At 36.6% G+C, this 20754-nt stretch overlaps 1 protein-coding gene across 2 annotated transcripts; it reads left to right on the top strand.

The window, feature by feature from the left end:
- Positions 1-3: 3 nt before the first annotated feature.
- On the top strand, positions 4-20075 carry LOC105442771 (the record flags this gene model as incomplete). Of its 2 annotated transcripts, none has more annotated exon segments than XM_030984389.1 (12): positions 4-367; positions 5503-5615; positions 6266-6319; positions 7346-7426; positions 8773-8841; positions 9581-9841; positions 11516-11778; positions 13508-13629; positions 14366-14759; positions 15879-16386; positions 17863-17978; positions 18918-20075. In XM_030984389.1, coding segments are annotated over 11 exon segments (2295 nt in total). In that variant the 3' UTR covers positions 19266-20075.
- Between the last annotated feature and the right edge of the window lie 679 nt (positions 20076-20754).

The raw sequence follows: 20754 nt of genomic DNA, 5'->3' as shown, positions 1-20754 counted from the left end.
CCGCCATCCCGTACAACGAATCTTTAAATGCGCGTCCCGCGTCCATCACAGACTGGGAGTAAGACTATGCGTTGAACCGATTTCTAAGAAGTTAATAATCCCGCACGGGCGATGTGTCGAGCTAGTTTCTAAGAAATTCCCACGGAGCGCGGCGGACATGTCTACCTACGTGTGTACTATACTTCTATAATCCCCATGTTTGGGTGTTTTGTAAACAATAGATTTCCCATCGACAGCACGTGCCGAATCTTGAATCTTGAATTTGTTGCACCCAAAAAGCTACGTTGACAGCTGTCCGAGGAGAAGAGTCAAGACTTGATTATCTACGGTACCTTCAGAGTACTGGCGTTGCGTTGGAAAGCGAGAGGTAATTTTACAATGCTTTTTCTTTCAAGTTTTACAGTAACGTTAACTTAATTAGATAACAGTTAATGTGTTACAATTTACAAAGTGTTACAGCTACTAGTACTACCACAGTGTTTTGTTACTTAGATTCACACGTTGTGCACTGTAGTGTACTGGGCGAGACGGAGCTAAGTTACGGTGTTAAACAGTTATTGGACTAACGTTGCTGTACTAATCCACAGTAGTAGCTATAGACTCTGGCAAATTGGAAGTCTATTTTATGTTGGATCTAGATCTAACTTTATGTCTAGTATTAGTAAAACTAGATCTAGTAGATCTAGAACTTAAAGGTACTAGATCTATGTCCCTTTTGCAGCCAACCTCAAATTCTGTAGAACTTTGCAGGAATTATGAATAGGGTCTAGCCTATGTCATGTAGGCCTAGACCTAGACCTATGTCCTATCTGTGAAATTTAAATGTTAGCAGTGTCCTCATATTCAAATTATGCAAGGAAACCCGTTTACTTGCTAGACTTCACTGTCAGACACTACTGAGTGACTGACTGGCTTTTTTTTCTTCTTTGGTCATAAAATACATGAAAAGAGTTGTAAAGGGTACATGAGCATTTGTCTAGATCTACATCAATAACCCACTTCTTGTGATGGCCAAGATTAAACTGATTGAATCTTTGCGCAGCATAAAACGTAGACCTCTATGACCATTCGGTACAGTTGTCTGAAAATCAAGACTATTACTTTTGGGCTCTAGGCCTATAGCCCTAAAGTCGATTTGACAACTAATAGATCTAGTCGTTATTTTCCCACTTGAAGACATTTTTAAGCCCCACTTTGTTTAGGGAAGTTCTAAATTAGTATTATCTTTCAAATGCAGTTGGAATTTAACTTTTTCATTTTTTTGGCCTGCAAATGGGACATAGTACCTTTAAGTAAGAAGGAATACAATGTCACTTTACAAATATGTTGACTGGGCTAGGCCACTCATACACGATGTCAATACAAAGTATAGGCCACTCATAACACGATGTCAATACAAAGTATAGGCCACTCATAACACGATGTCAATACAAAGTATAGGCCTAACAGTTAGGCCCTGGCCGAAGTTAAAGTGATCTTTTTAAAATTTGATGGTCATAGATCTAGTCTACTCATAGTTTAGATCTACAACTGTATGATGGAGGTACTTTTAATCCACGCACTTTGTTTTGAAAGGCTAAAAAGTCAAATAATTTAACATTTTTTATCAACGTTTTTTCCTCATTAAATACTAAATATTCTGAGGATCATTTATAGAGAAAACTTTGACAGGAATATTTGGTGAATGTTAACTCTCGTGTCGATTACGTGACCGCTTCAATTTTTCTTTGACAAAATCAAGCGGTACATTAATCCACGCACCACAGTTTTAATACAGGAAATGAATGTATATTTTCGTTTTCTGTCTCAATGAAGTGTATTCTTGATGATTTCATGAAATCATAAAAATACAAGAAACCAATGATTTTCCCTCAAAATTGTTGTGATATCGCGATAGGCTTGTTGTTTTATTGTCTATCCAAAAAAAATGAGCGCATATAACGCGTCGCATCGCGCGTATTGAGGGATGCGTGGATTAATGTACTGCATGGATTAAGGTACCTCTACCATACTAATAATACAGTTGTTTATGAAGTCTTGAAGAATGTTGTATAAACCACAAATATTTTTTCAGGCATTTTTTATGGCAACACTTTCTTGCTGCTAACTGTGTGTTAGACTTTCGAAATTTGTGATTTTTTTTCTTCACTTTTTTGACTTGTTTAAATTTCTAGATGAGAATAGAATTATACTTTTTATAGATCTAACAAAGTTAGGTCTAGACCTACATATTACATCTAGATCTAGATCTGTTTACATTGTAGAGTATTGGCATGCACCCCCCCCCCCAAAAAAAAAAGTATCTGAAAGGCCCACTTTTTTTAAAAGAACCTATTGTAATTAATGTGGACCATTTATCAGGGGAGGATTAACAGGATCCTGTTAATGAGGATTATAAAAAGCGCTTAAAATGCCCTGTTTTCAGGTAACTAGATCTATATGAAAAAATTTCCGCTCGCATTATTTGTTTAAATGAAACCAAAACTAGAATTTCATCAATTATAATATATAATTTTTACCACAAGCTTTCCTTTGATACATAGATCACCAAAAAACGCCCACTGAGTACCCCACATCAAACTGGCAAATATTTTGAAAAATAGGCATTTGCGATGTCGTCTGCTATCAAGGGTGCTGGCATGTTTATGATCTGTAGTGAGACCCCCTACATGCAAGTCTGTGACGTATATTTGGACTTTGATAACATTCCATATTACCTTTAAAATTAATTAGATCTAGATACAATTTTGATATAAAATACGCTATACAAATACATAAAAATAATATAATGATAGAAACATTATTTGTTTTACTCAAATTTTAGGTTTAAACATTGCGATAGAATAACAGTTATATTGTTAGGAAGCTTGTAACTCCCATTGTGTAAGATTGGCTGCATACCAGCATATGAATGACTAGACTTCTTTTTCATTCATTATGCAGATCGTACAGCTGATCTAACACAACGGGAGTACTGTGAAAAAAAAGTTCTTCAACAATTACATGTATGTGGATAAATTAAGATCTACAAAGCTTGCTAACATCCTCGTTCTGATTAAACAGTTAATGTCATGATTTTCATGCAGTTTTCGGGATGAACCGTTGCTAGAATTTTATTTTGAAAGGGATTTTACATATTAAATATATAAATGCAATGCAAGAGGTTTCTAACACTGCACATTTCTTTTAATTTAATATACTACACAAACAGTTCGTTTATGATTGTGAAAGACCAGTAAGGGTTTGTCCATAAATACATGTACGTCAAAAATTGGGGGGAATGGAATCATCATGGTGCCGCCCAGGGCATACCAAAATGGCTTTGAATGCTAGCGTAATATTTGGTTTACACCTTTACATGTATGGAAATATTTAAAGAGGTGATTCAGGGATCATATGAAATGTGAAAATGCTTCTTTTTGCACACAGTATGCCTTTGCGTTTTGGCTTTTGGCCCCCTTTTTATAGGAAATACATATCCTGCTCATCAGGATTTAGAGGAGTGCATGAGCCTAAAATTCCCTGTGTTCAGGTTGCTTTAAATATAAAAAAATGACCTCGTGTTTTGCGCTCGCATGATTGATTAAGAGAAGGGAGGGGTATTATACATGTATGTTCATGGAAAATTTAAACTCAAAAAGTGCAATGATTAGCCTACTTGACTTCAGGTCACTTTATGAAAATTTCCACTCACGATTTGCACTCGCATTATTTGTTTAAGGAGATACATTCCCTGTTCATGAGGATTAAAAGGAGGCACTTAAAATGCCTTGCTTTCAGGTCACTCTGAAGAAAAAATGGTTAATGTTGGATCTGCCTCTGCAAACAGTTATTTTGTATCAAAGGTCCGTTTTATCAACTTACGCACCCCCCCCCCCCTGAAAAATCCCATTTACAGGCCTGCCTTACCATACCCATATTGGCAAAAGAGTACAAGGTTATAACTAGACCGAGGTATCTGTCTTCAGATACATGTCTAGGTTATAACCTCATATAGTGGATGAGTGGTTAGATCTATAACTTTACGCCTTACCATACCCATATTAGTAAAAGAGTACAAGGTTATAACTAGACGAAGTATCTTCAGATACATGTCTAGGTTATAACCTTATACAGTGGATGAGTGGAATAGATCTATAAATCTTAAACTTTTAGTAGAAGAATACTTCAGAGTAATAAGACTAAATTAGACATACATGTTGATCTAGTTATAATACTACATCAAGTAGGCTAGATGTATATAGATCTTGACCTATACACATCATATGTATGTCCCCCCTTAATCTAAATGGCGTAACTTTTTATCAAAAAGACACTGACACTTACCTCTTGTGTTTACAGAACAATTGATGATACATTTTGGTAACAAGATCTGATGTGAATTTTTTCAATAAACTGAAGGGATTTTGTAATTTTTTTCCAATTTAGGAGGCTTGAACATTGCAATTTGTCCCCTAAAATTATGCTCACCAAACCGTGCAAAGACACAAAAAGTGTCAGGATAAGTCAGTTGCAAAGGGGTCTAACAATGGATGATAAACAACAACAGTACTTGAACTACTACACCATATAAAAGGAAATTGCCAAAATGCACCGACCCCCCCACCCCCCACCAGATAACTCTTGTGACTTTAAAGAAAATCCAATCTCAGGGCATCCAATGCCAACATAAACACTGATATTTCGGTCTAGCCTAGACTAGTCTAGATCTATGCAGGTAGTGCCTTATATGTTTTTTATTAAAAATTGAGTTTTTAATTCATGTTTAAATGTAAAACTTTGATTTATTCCCTCTGATCATACATTTAAAGATAAACTCCAGTACTGGTAAAAAAAAAAAATTAATTCTCACAGAATCAAACGAAACTTACACTGAATGTTCAAGATTACAAATAAATGACATGTGCCAAACAATTTTGGAAGAAAATGTATACTGGCTGAGTAATGAGCATAGAAAGACAAGGAAACCAAGGTAGTACCATCCCCGACACCATGTGTGTTGTCCCATATATAGCTTTCTATGTGAGTGTTTGTTACTTTACCAAGACTCGGTCAAATTTATTATGATTTTGATGACTCCAGAACCTTGCAGTGCACACCAATACTTACATGCTACATGATCAACTGTTTCTGATCCTTTCACACCTCTACTTTCACAATGCAAGCGCATTACCAGTACTAAAGTTTATCTTTAAGTTTAAGGACACTCTATGGGTTACTTGTTAAAGAATTAGAAGAACTAAACAGTTTACATTTGCCCATAGATATATACCAAACACCTGGGCCTGCGTCTACCACGTGCATGTGCATTGGGTTGCTAACATAGAGTTACATGTACATACGCAGGAACTGAGTGCGCGCACATGAATAAACGCACTTAGCACCCAAGTCGAGTTGGGTGCCGCGCGTCGAGGGTAGACCCGTTAAGTTCTTCTAACTCCTTAACCAGTAACCCATAGAGTATCGGATAAAGTTCTTTGGGGTTTATTTTATGTATTCTAGCTGTTCAAGATCTAGTGCTTCATGCTGAAGAAACATGGCTGTTTTGGATCCACTGACAGAGTTGGAGAGTGCAGCTGAGCCTGATGATGCTCTTCCAAACACACAGATGACAGGTAAGTAAATTATGGGAAAGAATTCTTAAATAATGTGCTGTAAGTGAATGCAGAAACAAATGTAGCACAGCGAAAGTTTGCAAAATGGACATAGATGAGAACTAGTAGTAGTGGGTCTTTCCATAACCTGACACCCTAACCCTAAACCCTAGGGTTAGGATTAGGTTTAGGATTAGGGTGTCGGGTTATGGAAACACCCAGTAGTAGTAGGCCTACATGTACTGTGAATTTTCAAAGATCATTGTGATAATTGTGTAAATATCTTCAGCTTTCATAGCTATTGTTCAGTGTATTTTAAATTCACAGCATATTGAATTGAATTGAATTTATAATATTAACAACAATACTATTATTTATTATCATAGTGGTGTTACATAATACATGTATGCTGTAATGTTTTGGACGATTACAATTCCTAGTTTTTTCAGAGCTTGTTTTTTCCCAAAATTGTAAACAGATTTGTTTTGATGTTGTGCAACATGGACAGAAATTGAGCTTTTACACAGTCTGTCATGTTGTCTACATGTACAATGTATCCCTCATTTCTAGGAATAGCTAAATCCTTTCATTGACCTTTCCATATAAAATAAAAGAAGAGTGCCAAACAATGTAAACCATTTAAGCAATATCATATTTATGAATGTACTTAGGTCTCCAGACAGAGCTTGAGAGTGAAGCTGATGAGGATCTACATTGTGAGACAGGTATGTTCTGGGAAAATTCCATACAATGTTTTGGGGAAAAGCAGAACAAACTTTAAAGAATGAAGAAAAACTCAAAAACTTAAACATGACTTAAAGTATCATTGAAGAGCAGAAGACTTTATTCCTGCGTTTATATTGAAGTAAAACCCCAAATTTGAATAAAACAGTTCTATAGATTTGTCTTCATTTTGTAATGCATTGACAGAATTTGAGCTTTTGCTTTGCGTGTGCATGTTTATATTCTGCGTTCTGGTATTTAAGCTTCCTTTAAATGACTTTTCCGTAAACTAAAGAAGAGTGCCAAACAATGAAAACAAAAGCAATGTCCCCTATGATGAGTAGCTATTCAGCTCATACATGTAGTATACATAGTACAATAGACAAGATTAAGTGTGCTGGTCAATGCCTTAATTGGGTCATGAAAGTGAATACCATTTTCCTATTGCATCTGATTGTACATATATATATATATATATCTGCCTTACTGTTGTCAGTGTAGAATAGGTGGCCCACTAATTTTTTACAGTTTACACTATGATTAAAATTTTGTACTTACAATTTTCACTAAAATTCTTATTTGCTACACAAAAAAGATAATTAAAAAAGTATTCAATTCTATCTAATTCAGGAATGTGTATGTTTTTACAACACCAAGACAATTTGAACTACAAAAAAAAAGGTGAAATCTGACAAGATATCATACACGTACATGTATTTGCATGTCAATAATAAATATTGCAACTTTCCATTCACATTAACATTAAAGTTTCCTGTGAGCATGTCACATAGCTTGCCTGGTCTATTCTTTTTTCCCCTTCATTTGCTATATATCCGTATTGGACAGCACAAGTACAGCTGACTGTCTGCTGTCTTTGAAAAAAATAACACCATGCATGGTTAGCAATTAGCATGGCAGGGCTTAATGTATCTGTAAAAGACAAGTATTATGCCCTTACCTACATTGTATTATGTTAAGCGTATGTGGTATACATGTACATGTACATCTTTTCATTTGAATTCCTACAGGTCCCTGGACTCCTGGTATCTTTATCACTGAACTTGAGAGTGATGCAGATGAGGATGCTTGCCATATTCCAAGGAAAAGGGGTTAGTGTAACATCACTTATGAGTAATTGGTGTTCAATAAAGCTGTATGAAATTTTGGGTGAATTGACACTTGGTCTACTCTCACTTTGTCTAATGCCCGTTTGGTCTCATCCCACATTGTCTAATATCCCATTTTGTCTATAACCAGTTGGTCTAATAACCATTTGGTCTAATTGCCACTTAATCCATTTCCTATTTCTTCTAATTCCCAGTTAGGCTATCCCATTTCGTCTAATACCCTCTTGGTCTAACACCACTTAGTCTATCTGATTAGATGAACTGGTAATAGACCAGATGATCTTTTGGCAAAATGGGGAAAAGTATTATAGACAAAATGGTAGTTAGACCATTTGATAATTAGACAAAATGACAATCAGCCTTAGTGGGAATTAGTCCAAGTGATGATTGGACCAAACGGCAATTAGACCAAAGTGATAGTAGACCAAATGGGTTTAGCCATGTTAGTGTTAGATGATGTGGGAATTAGACCAACTGGTAGTAGACCAAGTGGATATGAACCAAATTTTGAACCATGAGCTTATTTCAAGTCAATTGTTATCCATATTGTGACTGGGCCTTTTATTTTATTTGAGGGCAGGAAATGACCTGGGATGGGTGTCAATACCATACATGTATGTGCTAGACATTGAACAATTTAAATGATTCTGTTAGAAAAAGAGTATTTGTTGAGTAATCAGCATAATAACCAAGGCATGATGTAGAAAGACTGTAATTTGATCAGTATTGACCAGTTGTTTTTTAGCTAGTAGTCAATATTTGATGATATTTTTGCTAGCCTAAAAAAAGCTAGTACACACATCTCAAAGCAGTCAATATATCTATATTATATCTTCAAAAATATTTGTGTTACCAATCTGGTATTAAAAAAATGAGCTTACCCTGTTCTTTCATCCAACTGGCATGTCATTAGGGCTAAATGAGGCTAAATTTCTTTGAAAAAACTTCACATTTTAGCAAAAATTGATGTTAATCTTGGCCAAAACGGTTCATATTTTTGGCTCACTTTTTCTCACCACAAACATTTTAGATAAGACTTGTTATGCCTCCACCTCTGCCTCATGTTTTCGGGTTGTCCGTCCGTACCCCCCCCCCCCCCCCCCCTACCCCCCATTGGACAAAGCATGTTTTTATGTGTGTTGGTTTGAATTTTTTTTGTTAATCGGGGTCTACCAAAATCCTGCGCCTGCAACCCCCCCCCCCCCCCCCTTAGCAAAAAGCTAAGTTGAGTCAATTAAGATTTTTGTATCCATTTATACTGCAACATAATGATAATGATTATACAAGATATAGTTAAGTCATTCTTCATTTTTTATATCATTGCACAGGAAAAAAGAGAAGACATGTGACATTTCAACTGGAATCATCATGCAGTGATCAAGAGCAGAAAAAAAGAGGTACTTACTCAAACAATCTGATATAACAAAGTAATTCTTAAGGGTCTTTCCAACATTTGCCCCTGCGGTAAATAAGTTTGCACATTGACCCCCCCAAAATGGCGTGTAAACCGGGCAATCAAGATGAGCAATACGCATCGCAACAATGCAACATCCCATTTTCCTGGCATGTGATTGGTCAAATATTTTTGCCTCCAGGAACCAAAATAAAAATTGCTTAGGTTTTGATTGGAGGAGATGCTTCTTCGTATGTGAACAGTCTGATAGGTTTATTACTGCATCGTTTTCTCATTTACCGCGGGGGCAAATGTTGAGGAGGTTTACCTGCTCTTATGAGAACGGCCCTTTATTATAGTAGACGGCAGTTTTTTAATGAACCATGTAAGTACATGTATGATATTATTTAGAAAATGTTACCATGGCAATCGCCAAAGACTTCTGTAGGTAAATGGTAACAAGTGGATTTGACAACGGGATATTTCAATTTTGCATGGCGATCCAAATTATATTGTACTTCAAAGCAAGTAAAGTCCTTCAGAAGTTGCAACTTGAATAAATTTTGAGAATTTTACTTCATTCCATTCATACATGTACATAAGCTGGCTATGCCGCACAAAGATTTGGTTATTCTTGTAGGCTTTCATGCCTGTTTACAACAATGGAGACGTAACTGCTTTGTTTTTTACTTCCCCTTTTGCAGTTAGAACTGGTCATCAGACATTTATAACTGTCCTTGCAGGAAGATGTTGTTCAACAGATTGTCTGGCAAGAGTCACACGAGCAGATGCAGCTGCAGCTCGGATCGCTTTTAAGGAAAAGTCGCTGGGTGATCAGAGGACATGGCTGATGGAGTACTTCAGAACCCACTCTTCTCGGTCTGAAAATGAAAGTCTCCAATTCTCCTACAACATCGGTTTGGAGCAGGTGTGTGCCACAGCCTGGCATCAAGTCGTTGGAATTGTGAGGTCAAGATTCTACTACTGGCAGAAGCAGTTCAGAGGTGAGGTTCATATTTCAAAACAGTTTCTTTGAAAATTCATGGCCTTTGTACATAATGTACTGGGCAAAAAATGTACATAAACCCTAAAAGAATCTCCCATATTCATCCAACGTATTATTGTCCTTTTTTGTTTATAGAAAGCTTGCAGGTACATGTAGTTAAACTTGAAATACAGAGTGACTGTTGGTCATTCTTATTGGTTTGGCTAAAACTCTTTTTTCCTGGCTCATTTGTATGATATAAACCTCTCACAAAATTATAGGTAAAATTTCTTGTTTTGATATCTCAAAATCATTTGAAATAAGTTCATCTTCAGAAGAATATGAGAATACTGCATTGGCATTCAATCAGAATTGATATCAATTAAACACAATCTTATCTCTAAACAAATGAAGAATTCACTGTTGACAAAAATGCATTTTGCAAGATTTGACTTTCTACTTGGTCAGATATTCAGGTGTCCTGCATATTCCATGATTACATTATAAAAATTGGGCATCATTGTCTAGGGGAATGAACAGGCTTTCCAATGGTGCCAAACTGAAGTATCATTTAATCATTTAATACAACGAGAGATACCCTTTCTCAAACTTGAATTGCAGAACTTTTTGTGAGGGGTTTTCGTGTACGACAGCTGCATTATCTTTCATTACTCTTATGTAGCTTTAACACTTACTGTACTGGGGGGTGGGGGGCATCAGCCCACCCCTGCATTTTCGGGGATTGTGCTGTAACCGCTATTTGCTGTTTTTGGAAATCAGTAGGATGCGAATGCTAGAGAGTTACCTGACCTTTTGTGACCAAAGGTCAAGCCGAAAATTGAAATTTTTGTCATCTTGTCTACCAAACAAATGGCAAAGTGAAGTTTCTTGTTTGGGTCTATGAATCAGTAATGTTTCATTCTTTAGACTAGATTTATCATTTACTCAAACTGTAAATTGATCCAGATAATGATCTTAAGTATAAGAAGTCCTAAAACAATAAAATACATAAGAATTGAAAAACAGTAAAATACATTAGAAATTCATAATGGGGCGCCCAGTGTCAAATCTGACAGACATGGCGCAGTACAAATGGCCGTTATTATATTATTATTATTATAAAACAAGTATATGGACAATTCAATTATATGATAATGTCAAATAGGCTTTTAAGAAACTTTTTGCCAAAAAATAAACTCTGTAAAAGCAGCACAGCATTTATGTTCCTTGAGCAAGGCACTTTGTCTACATTGCTTCACCTTACCCAGGTGTTAAAATGGGTACCCTGTAGGATGCGAACGCAATGCAGTTGAATTGGCATTGTGTGCGCCTAATAGGTGACCAGCTGGAATGCTCCCCAGGGAGAGGAGATTGTGCACTGTAAATGCTGGTTTTTTTTTGTAATTGAATCCAATGACTGGGGCAATAATATGCTGTGAGCGCTTTGGTCTTAACTCGTAAAGCGCTTTATAAGAGACTGGTATTATTATTATTTATTTATGTAATTCATAATAAAAAACATATTCATGAATAGAATTTGCATAAATGACAAAATAAGCAATTTTCAGCCAAAAATATAGGTAAGGTCTCTTCCTTTGCGCAATATCTGAGGCGCATGCCGAGTTTTGTGGTGATCAGCCATTTTCGATATTTCTAGTTATTTCCATGCATGCATTTAATTTGTTGTGAATAGATGGACTGCTATACCCATTGCCTGCTAACTGCTTGAGGAAAGGACACAAGATTAACAAAACCCTAAACGCGAAGACAGAACTTAATGCATTTGCTCGTTCCTATGGAGACCGAATGCCTGACAGAGAGTCTGTAAACCTTCCACATGGGTTCACAAAGCGAGAGGTGTATAGAAGAATACGACAAGATAATGCTGAGGTTTGTTCTGAGACTCACTTCAAAAGGATTTGGAGAAAGGAAGAGCAGCACATCACAATCCCCAAGGTATTGTAAATTCCATTGACCCTAAACTGTACTGGATGGGAGTGAGTGGGGCGGGACGCTCAAAAGCTCTAAACATAGGTTGTTGCATACCATAATCAAAACCGCCATGTTTTCAGCAATGCCACTTCATTACTTTTTATTATGCCTCCGTTACGAAGTAGCCGGAGGCATTATGTTTTCGGGTTGTCCGTCCGTCCGTACGTCCGTACGTCCGTACGTCCGTACGTCCGTACGTCCGTACGTCCGTACGTCCGTCCGTCCGTACGTCCCGTTCTCGTGATCGCGTTATCTGAAGAACCGATTGATGGATTCCTGCCAAACTTTGGTCATGTATGTATCTTGCAGAGCCGATGAACTGATTAGATTTTGGGGTCACAAGGTCAAAGGTCAAAGGTCACAGGGCTCATTGTGTATGCAAAAACAGCTCGTGATCGCGTTATCTGAAGAACCGATTGATGGATTCCTGCCAAACTTTGGTCATGTATGTATCTTACAAAGCCGATGAACTGATTAGATTTTGGGGTCACAAGGTCAAAGGTCAAAGGTCACAGGGCTCATTATGTATGCAAAAACAGCTCGTGATCGCGTTATCTGAAGAACCGATTGATGGATTCCTGCCAAACTTTGGTCATGTATGTATCTTACAGAGCCGATGAACTGATTAGATTTTGGGGTCACGAGGTCAAAGGTCACAGGGCTTATTATGTATGCAAAAACAGCTCGTGATCGCGTTATCTGAAGAACCGATTGATGGATTCCTGCCAAACTTAGGTCATGTTTGTTACTTGCAGAGCCGATGAACTGATTAGATTTTGGGGTCATCAGGTCAAGGTCAAAGGTCATGCGGCTTATTATGTATTGAAAAATAGCTTGTGATCGCATTATCATTAGAACAGATTGATGGATTCCTGCCAAACTTAGTTTATGTATGTATCTTGTAGAGCCAATGAACTGAGTAGATTCTTGGGTCATGAGGTCATAGGTCAAAGGTCATGGGCTCATAATGTATCCAAAAATAGCTTGTGAACGCATTCTCATTAGAACTGACAGAGGGATTACTATTTAACTCGGGACATCTTGCAGAGCCAATGAGCTGAGTAGATTTTAGGGTCATGAGGTCAAAGATCAAAGGGTCATATATGTATATGAGAAATTGCTTGTATTCACGATATTCTGAGAACCTGTTAATGGATTACAATTGAACTTGAATTTGACAAATTTCTTCTGTTTTGGTTTGTAAAATTGCTCTATGACGGAGGCATCATTTCGACTGCGCGCAGTTGAAGTTCCATCTAGTTTTGACACTACACTACCGTAAGTTTTTGCAAAAACAGACAATTCTTTTATAGTGTCATATGACCCATCATAATTTCAGGTCAGTTTGTGTACAAAACATATTGCAGTTTTAATGCACTCCAAATGGGCCAATCGCCACAAAATTATGCAGAGATTTTGCCATTAGTTTCGCGGAAATTTGCTTATTTTATCAATAATGCTAATTTATGCAAATTATACCCCCGGTACAGTTAGGGTTAGACATAGATGAATTTATGATTCTTAGCCAGACGAAATCTGTTAAATTCCTGAGGCCTCTTGTATCTTTGTGTCAATATATTATTATATTAGTCTTATAACATCTACATTTATATGCATCAAGAAAACACATCCATAACATTAATTTTGTAATTAACAATCCTTCTCTTTGATATTTTTCTTTTTTTCTTTATAGGTGAACCGCTTCTCTAAGTGCGATGTGTGCACAGAGCTGAAAATGAAGCTTGGCAAGACAAACGACAAAGATGTTCGAAGACAATTGATTGCACAACATCAAAAACATGTAGAGAAACAAAGGTACAGCAAACTTTGATTAAAGCTTGAAGTTAATGTTGTAATTGATTTTGATGTACTTTTTTTTCTTTTAAGCATTTAGAATGAGGTGATCTGTGATCCAGTATTTTAAGTGCAACAAATGACAACCATGGATGTATTTTACATGTAGCTACAATATACAACTAGAGCTATGTCATTATATGCTTTCCTCATAGAAGTGAATATTTCAACAAAGATTTTGAAGGAGACAAAAACCGAGAAAGCTTAGAGGAATACTCAGGCTCCAAGATAAGTTGCTTTAAATAGAAGCGGCAAAATTGGAGAAAAATAACAGAACAAATTAAAAAATTGGACAACAAATATTAGCAATAAGAGAGTAATGAAATTCTTAATGGAAAAAAACAACAACAATGTTAATATATTTGAATAGGTGACCACAATAAAATATGGGCATTTGAACTGCCTATACGGATGTTTGGTTCTAATCAGTGGATATTTGACGTGAAAAGCCTATAGTAGAAGAAAAATACAATAGTAGGGAAAACAGGAGAAGAAATGTAGGCACAAGTTCATTACTTTAAAAAAGTATATTGGTCACAATTAAGTATCATTGATATAGACGTAAACCTAGCCAAGTCTCAGATAACACATTCAAATTACAATTTACTCGTGTATTTAAGGCATTAGTATTGGTTTTGTGATCAAAACTTCTAAGCATAGCATGACTCCTCATTGCTCTTTACCTTCTTTTCAGCAGCAGTGAGAGACAAAAATATTACAAACACATCCGCAAAGCGAAGTCACAGCCAGAGAAATACATGAGTGTAATCATCGATGGGATGGATCAGCACTGCACATCAATACCGCAACTCCATCCAACACCTAAAGCTCTGAGCTACAATGATCAACTGCACACTCACATCACCGGTGCACTTGTTCATGGAAGAGGTCAACACGCCTACATCGATTTTAACGAGTACCCACATGACAGCAACCTAACCATTAATATCCTGCTCAACATCCTGGTCCGTTATGCCGACTCTCTTCCACCAGTCCTCTACCTACAGCTGGACAACACTTCTAGGGAGAATAAGAATCGACATCTCTTTTCTTTTCTGTCCCTGCTCCTTGAACTCAATATCTTCAAGAAGGTAATGTTTAATACATGTTCTTTTTAGTAATTAATTGTCAATATAAGTATTCAGTCTGTAATGATGCTTTATTTAATCGCAAAATGAAAAGGAAATTTTGTTTATTTGAACTTGTATTGGATGGATAAGAGAATGCCTTTGTCTTGGAGGTTCTTTTCAGAATCATGTAAAGGACGAGTCAGAAATAATGATATACCTCGGAAATTGCCCATTGTTTGAGAATAAACATTATAAATATTCACTTTTGTCAGAAAACTATTCACAGTTGACAGTAAATTAAAGTAACTTGGTAAAAACCCAATTGCACCAAAACCTTGGGTTTAAAAGTACATGATATTTTGTGAAGGGATATGTAAATATAAAAATGTTTGACATGTACTGGTAGAGTACACTTTCCCGCTGCATGCAGTACCATTGCTGTTGGGCATCTATTCATGAAACAGTGTTTGAAAGTGGGTCAAACCCACTCTCTCGAAGTTGTAGTGTGAGCAGGAGAGAACAACGATGCAGAAAGAGTGTGAAAAAAAAAGAGAAAATATTCATGATTACAAATTATTTTCACCATGGCAAATTTCCAAGGTGAATCATTATTTCTGACTCACTTTTTATGATGGGGGATTTTGCGCTATTGTATTGTTGCATATCTTCAGTTGATCCTCTGTTTTAATCTATCAAATACATTTACTGCCCAAAATGTCTGATATGTGTAGGCATCATAGGGTTAAAAAAAGATATTGTGACTTAGAATTATTTACTTTACACAGATACATGTATACCAATGGTAAATAGTGTTTTGGGTTTTTTGTTGTTGGTCGTAGCCTATTATTCTCGGAAAGATTGAACCCTATGAACGGGAAAGAGGTAGTGCACATTAGAAACCATGGGCAATATAAAGTTGTCATCTTTGTCATCAGTGTACATATGATTTGTAAAGCGTAAACAAAAACAAGCTTTGATAAATATGTTTTTTGTTAGATAAATGTTCTGATAAATGAAGAAAAATTTCAATTGAATAAATTATCCCTCATGCTTATTGGGTTGTATCATTGAGGAATGTCCCTAAAATTCAATTTATTCCATACTGTTGTTCACCTTATAACGTTTATTGTTTGCATTTAGATCAAAGTTGGCTTCTTGATGGTCGGTCACACACATGAGGACATCGACCAGTTCTTTTCAAGGATTGCAACTCACTTGAAGAAAAGGAGCACCCCATCTTTTCCAAAACTTCTGCAAGCTATTCCCGCCGCTTTCCACAAAGCTCACTGCCCTACAACAGCGGAGCGCATCTTACACCTCTTTGATGTTCGCAAATGGCTTCTTCCCCATCAACACAGCATGTGCTATCACAGTAAACCACACATATTCAAATTCGCACTGCACCAAGGAAAAGCCACCCTACAAACAAAAGACTGGTCAACTACACCACATTGGAGAGACACCACTGGCATCAACCACATCCTGTCATCACATCCAGACGGACAACCAACATTGGTAGAGAAGTCATTTGCGGACATCAATATCATACATCTACCAGACAAGCTCCAGCCATACTTGGAAGAAGTAGACATTGAGGCATGGAGGTCCCTCTATGAGCTACTCACCTTGGAAGAGGAGGAGAATGAAGGTATCATTTCTGTCATTTTTTAAACTTCCAAAATTGATGGTGTTATGGTATTTTTTTCCATCACCTATGAAACATTGAAAAATACAATGTAGCATCTTCAAGCTTTATGGCCCAAAACTTTGACAATTTGTATTGAAGTCTTGACTGTTACACCCCTTCATGGCACAATTCACAAAAAAATCTTAATAGCGAACTAGGCTAGTGGGACACAAAAATATTGGTTTATCTAATGCATATAACCATTGACTACAAATCAAATGGATGGTGGTCTATAGAAAAAAGAGGAATGGCTGTTTTACAGAGAGCCAGCAAATTACGCGCCAATTTATGATATTTGATTGCCTCTCACAAGGGAGCAGCTGAGTCAGCAGCATAGATAAACCTGAGAGGATATTTTTGAGTTTTTCTCCACTCATTCTTTAAAAATTTTTTTTTTTAGAGATAGATATTATGGTATTGCTATTTTTCGAGATTTAACCCTATAGCCTGGATGAGGGGGGGGGGGGGGGGGGGGGGGGGGGGGGGGGGGGAAGGGGGACTAATTTGGCCCCCCCTTAAAACATTTTTCACAATAACTATTTAAAGCGAAGACATTCTGCGCTGAAATTTCATGACTTTTTTCCTTCACATCTCGCGCAACAACGCCCGGGCATGCAGTTCCTATGCTACACATAATTTTGTACATGTACTTGCACATCGGACCCAAAATAGCTCAAAAACGTGGTTTCTTGTAGAATTTCAATACAAATTGTGTATTAGCTAATATTTTTAAATGTATTATTATATCTGCTTTCACAGATTGAAATCTATTTCGTTTATGCTAGTTATGATCGCATAAGTGTTGCCAACAAATTTCATTGAAAAAACAATAAAAATGAAAAGGTCGAAAAACAGAGAAATTAAAAAAACAATGAAATACATAACTTAATTTTGATACTGGATTTTTTTTTAAAGTACGCTTGTTAAGAATAATACATAGAGTGTCTAGATCAAAAGAACAGCACATTTCGAGCTGTTTTGAGTGATTTAGAGCAAAAAAGGTCTAATTTCATGCTTAAATTAGCATAATTAGCATAATCGATTAAACAAAATATTTTTCAGAGAGATTAATATACGATTTTGGAGATTATGTTGCAGGTGACGATTTCATCACGATCAGGCAGTTGAGGGGCGAGATCTCGGGGGGGGGGGGGGGGGGGGGGGGCTAAATTAGCACCCCCCCCCCCCCCCCCTTTGACACTGCATAGCCCGGGCTATATAGGGTTTTAAAAAAATATATATATGACCTTTCAAGAGATTAGGTCATAGTATCATTAGATAAAACGATTATTATTCCAAGAATTTGCCACTATATGTTTATATAACTGGATGAAGGTAATAACAACCTATCTAGCTGGCTGATCATAAACTTTGATATTTTAGCACACTGTTTCTTACATCAGGGCTATAATACATTTCCTTTGTGTGTTTTAACAGAAGATTCAACAGTGAGATGGCCTATATGCGATCTACTGATAATGGCCAAACAACCAACTGACAGACCACAGCTTGAGGAGCATGCTTGCAACACAGAGGATGAAACATTCAGACAGGTACATGTTTCATTAATATGTCCCTTAATTAAGACAAAGATATTGTGAACCATATTTAGTATTAAATGTATTTTAATCGTTATTTACAACTTGAGTTGCTTTCTAAAAAAAAAAAATGTAAATCATCTACAATGCTGCATGACTAACACACTCAGCTTAATTGCATCTTGAGTGCAACATTATTCCCTAACAGAATTTACACTCTGTATAGTCTTCACACAAGATCTAGCCCCTAATATATATACATGTAAGCCCTTGCATAATTCCAGTCATTACAGTAATTACAAGTCATGCCGAGTATTTTGGGGTCAGGTCATGTCAGGTAAAGATTAGCTTTGGGTACTAGTGATTGCTATACGCTTGTGCATTAGTTGCAAAAGTCTTCCCAAATTTTTGTTGTTTTTGTTGTTTCTTGTTTTTTTTTTTTTCTTAAACATCAATGTGAGCACCTCAAAAAATTGTAGTTATCTGCATTTACGTAATCGTAGGTATCGCACATCTGCATTTCTGCATTGAATTGCTACAATACACAGACAATGGGAAAATCGTCAATTTGCACGTTACCCGATGGTCAAAACTTTTTATATTTGGCATCAAAAGATGCGCAAGACTCTATGCTATAAAGTCATGAAAGCTCCCGGCACAAAAAAAAAATATCCTTAAACATATCCCGGTGAACGTACAGCCCTTTTAGGGTTAATTGAAAATCAAAAAATACAAAAATAGTAGAAGTTTCAACAATATTTTCTGATTTTATAAAAGAAAATTATTTATTAGGTTTCAGAAAGAATTACTATAATAATATGTTTATATGTTGTAAATAAAGTGTACATAAGGAATTGTCTTGAATCACTGATAATGTATGTAGTGGCACTACACTATTCGTTTTCAATTCACTTTCTTATTTTATTTATTTTACTTTCTTTTTCTTTTTGTTAGGTTCACATAGGACCCAAAGTAAAGGAACAGAGGACAGAAGTTAGGGAGAGAGACATGGTGGCAACATATCTCCCAGAGTACTCGACACACTGGCCTCAAGTTGGCTGCATTCGCAGTGTACATGAAGACAAGTCCCTACAGATCGAGTGGTACACAGGAACCTTGACTTCTAAGTGGAAGGAGGTAAAGGTACCAGTCAAAGGACAAAAGGGCAGGAAACAGCTTTGGGTTGAGACTATTGATTCTAGTTCTGTGATTCTCCCTCCTTTCTCACTGACTGCTGGAGAAAAACTTCCTCTTCAAACAGTGAATGGTTTGAGAGAGAAGCACAGTAGCTATTTTCAGTAGCTTTGTAGATCCTAGCTTAATTGGGCCATTGTAATTGCCTTAGCTATCAAATAATTGAGCAAAATAGTAGGCCTATTGGTTTCAATAAAATTGGAGTAATATTTTTTGGGGGTGGGGGCTGTGAAGCACAAGTGGAGGAGCTTTTTAATTTCACCAGAGGGTCCTTAGTACAAATCTTAGTTGCATGAGATTTACAATCTATATGATTTAAACAGATGTAATTTTATCTTTTTTAATATTACTGTAATATTTTGAATTGAAAACTTACAAGCTTATTCCGCTGCCAGACATGGCCGGATCAGAAAATGTACAAGTAACGGATGGTACTTTTGTTTAATCCGTCATGCGGCTGTCACACTTGAGGAACGGATGTCGTTTTTTGGCATCGGTTGATATCCGTTAAAATGGTTTCATGTCCTTTTTGTCTCGCCTGCGTAGCAGGAGCCAGGCATAGGCGTCACTTTTTACACCGGCGGTGTCGGCGTCAACAATTATGTTGTACACCCAATAACTTTCTATATCTTCGAGCTAGGATCACCAAATTCTTACCAGTGGTACATTTCTTGAAGACTCAGGTCAAGTTCGAATATGGGTCATGGTCGACAAAGTTCAAAGGTCAAAAGGTCAATGAACTTAATATACAAAGCTGTACTTATGCTGTACACACAATAACTCTCCACAGCTTTGAAGTAGAATCGTGAAATTCATACCAGTGGTACATCTCTTGAAGACTCAGATCAAGTTTGAATATGGGCGATATCCGACAAAGGTGAAAGGTCAAAAGTTGTTGTTGTTGTTTTCCAGTTTTTACGGCACTGTCAAAAAGTCTATGAACTTTTTATTAAAAGCATAGTACACACAATAACTTTCCATAGTTTTGATCAAGGATTGCCAAATTCACACCAGTGGTACATCTCTTGTAGACTCGGGTCAAGTTCGAATATGGGTCACTCGTGTTCAACAAAGTTCAAAGGTTAAAAGGTCATTGAACTTAACATACAAAGCTGTATACACACAATAACTTTCCACAGCTTTGAAGTAGGATCGCCAAATTCATACCAGTGGTACATCTCCTGTCTGGTAAAAACTTATACGATTCAGAGAACAAGTGTCATGTATAAACTTATACAATTTAGAGAAGAAGTGCCATGTATAAACTTATACGCTTTAGAGAACAAGTGTCATGTATAAACTTATACGCTTTAGAGAAGAAGTGCCTTGTATAAACTTATACGCTTTAGAGAACAAGTGTCATGTATAAACTTATACGATTCAGATAACAAGTGTCATGTATAAATTTATACGATTCAGAGAATAAGTGTCATGAATAAACTTATACGCTTTAGAGAACAAGTGTCTCGTATAAATCTATACGATTCAGAGAACAAGTGTCATGTATAAATTTATACGCTTTAGAGAACAAGTGACATGTATAAATTTATACGATTCAGAGAACAAGTGTTATGTATAAACTTATACGCTTTAGAGA

Source organism: Strongylocentrotus purpuratus, unplaced genomic scaffold (assembly GCF_000002235.5).
Source record: "Strongylocentrotus purpuratus isolate Spur 01 unplaced genomic scaffold, Spur_5.0 spur5_scaffold_14, whole genome shotgun sequence".
Taxonomy (NCBI): Eukaryota; Metazoa; Echinodermata; class Echinoidea; order Camarodonta; family Strongylocentrotidae; genus Strongylocentrotus; species Strongylocentrotus purpuratus.
This window is presented reverse-complemented; position numbering and strand designations above follow the sequence as displayed.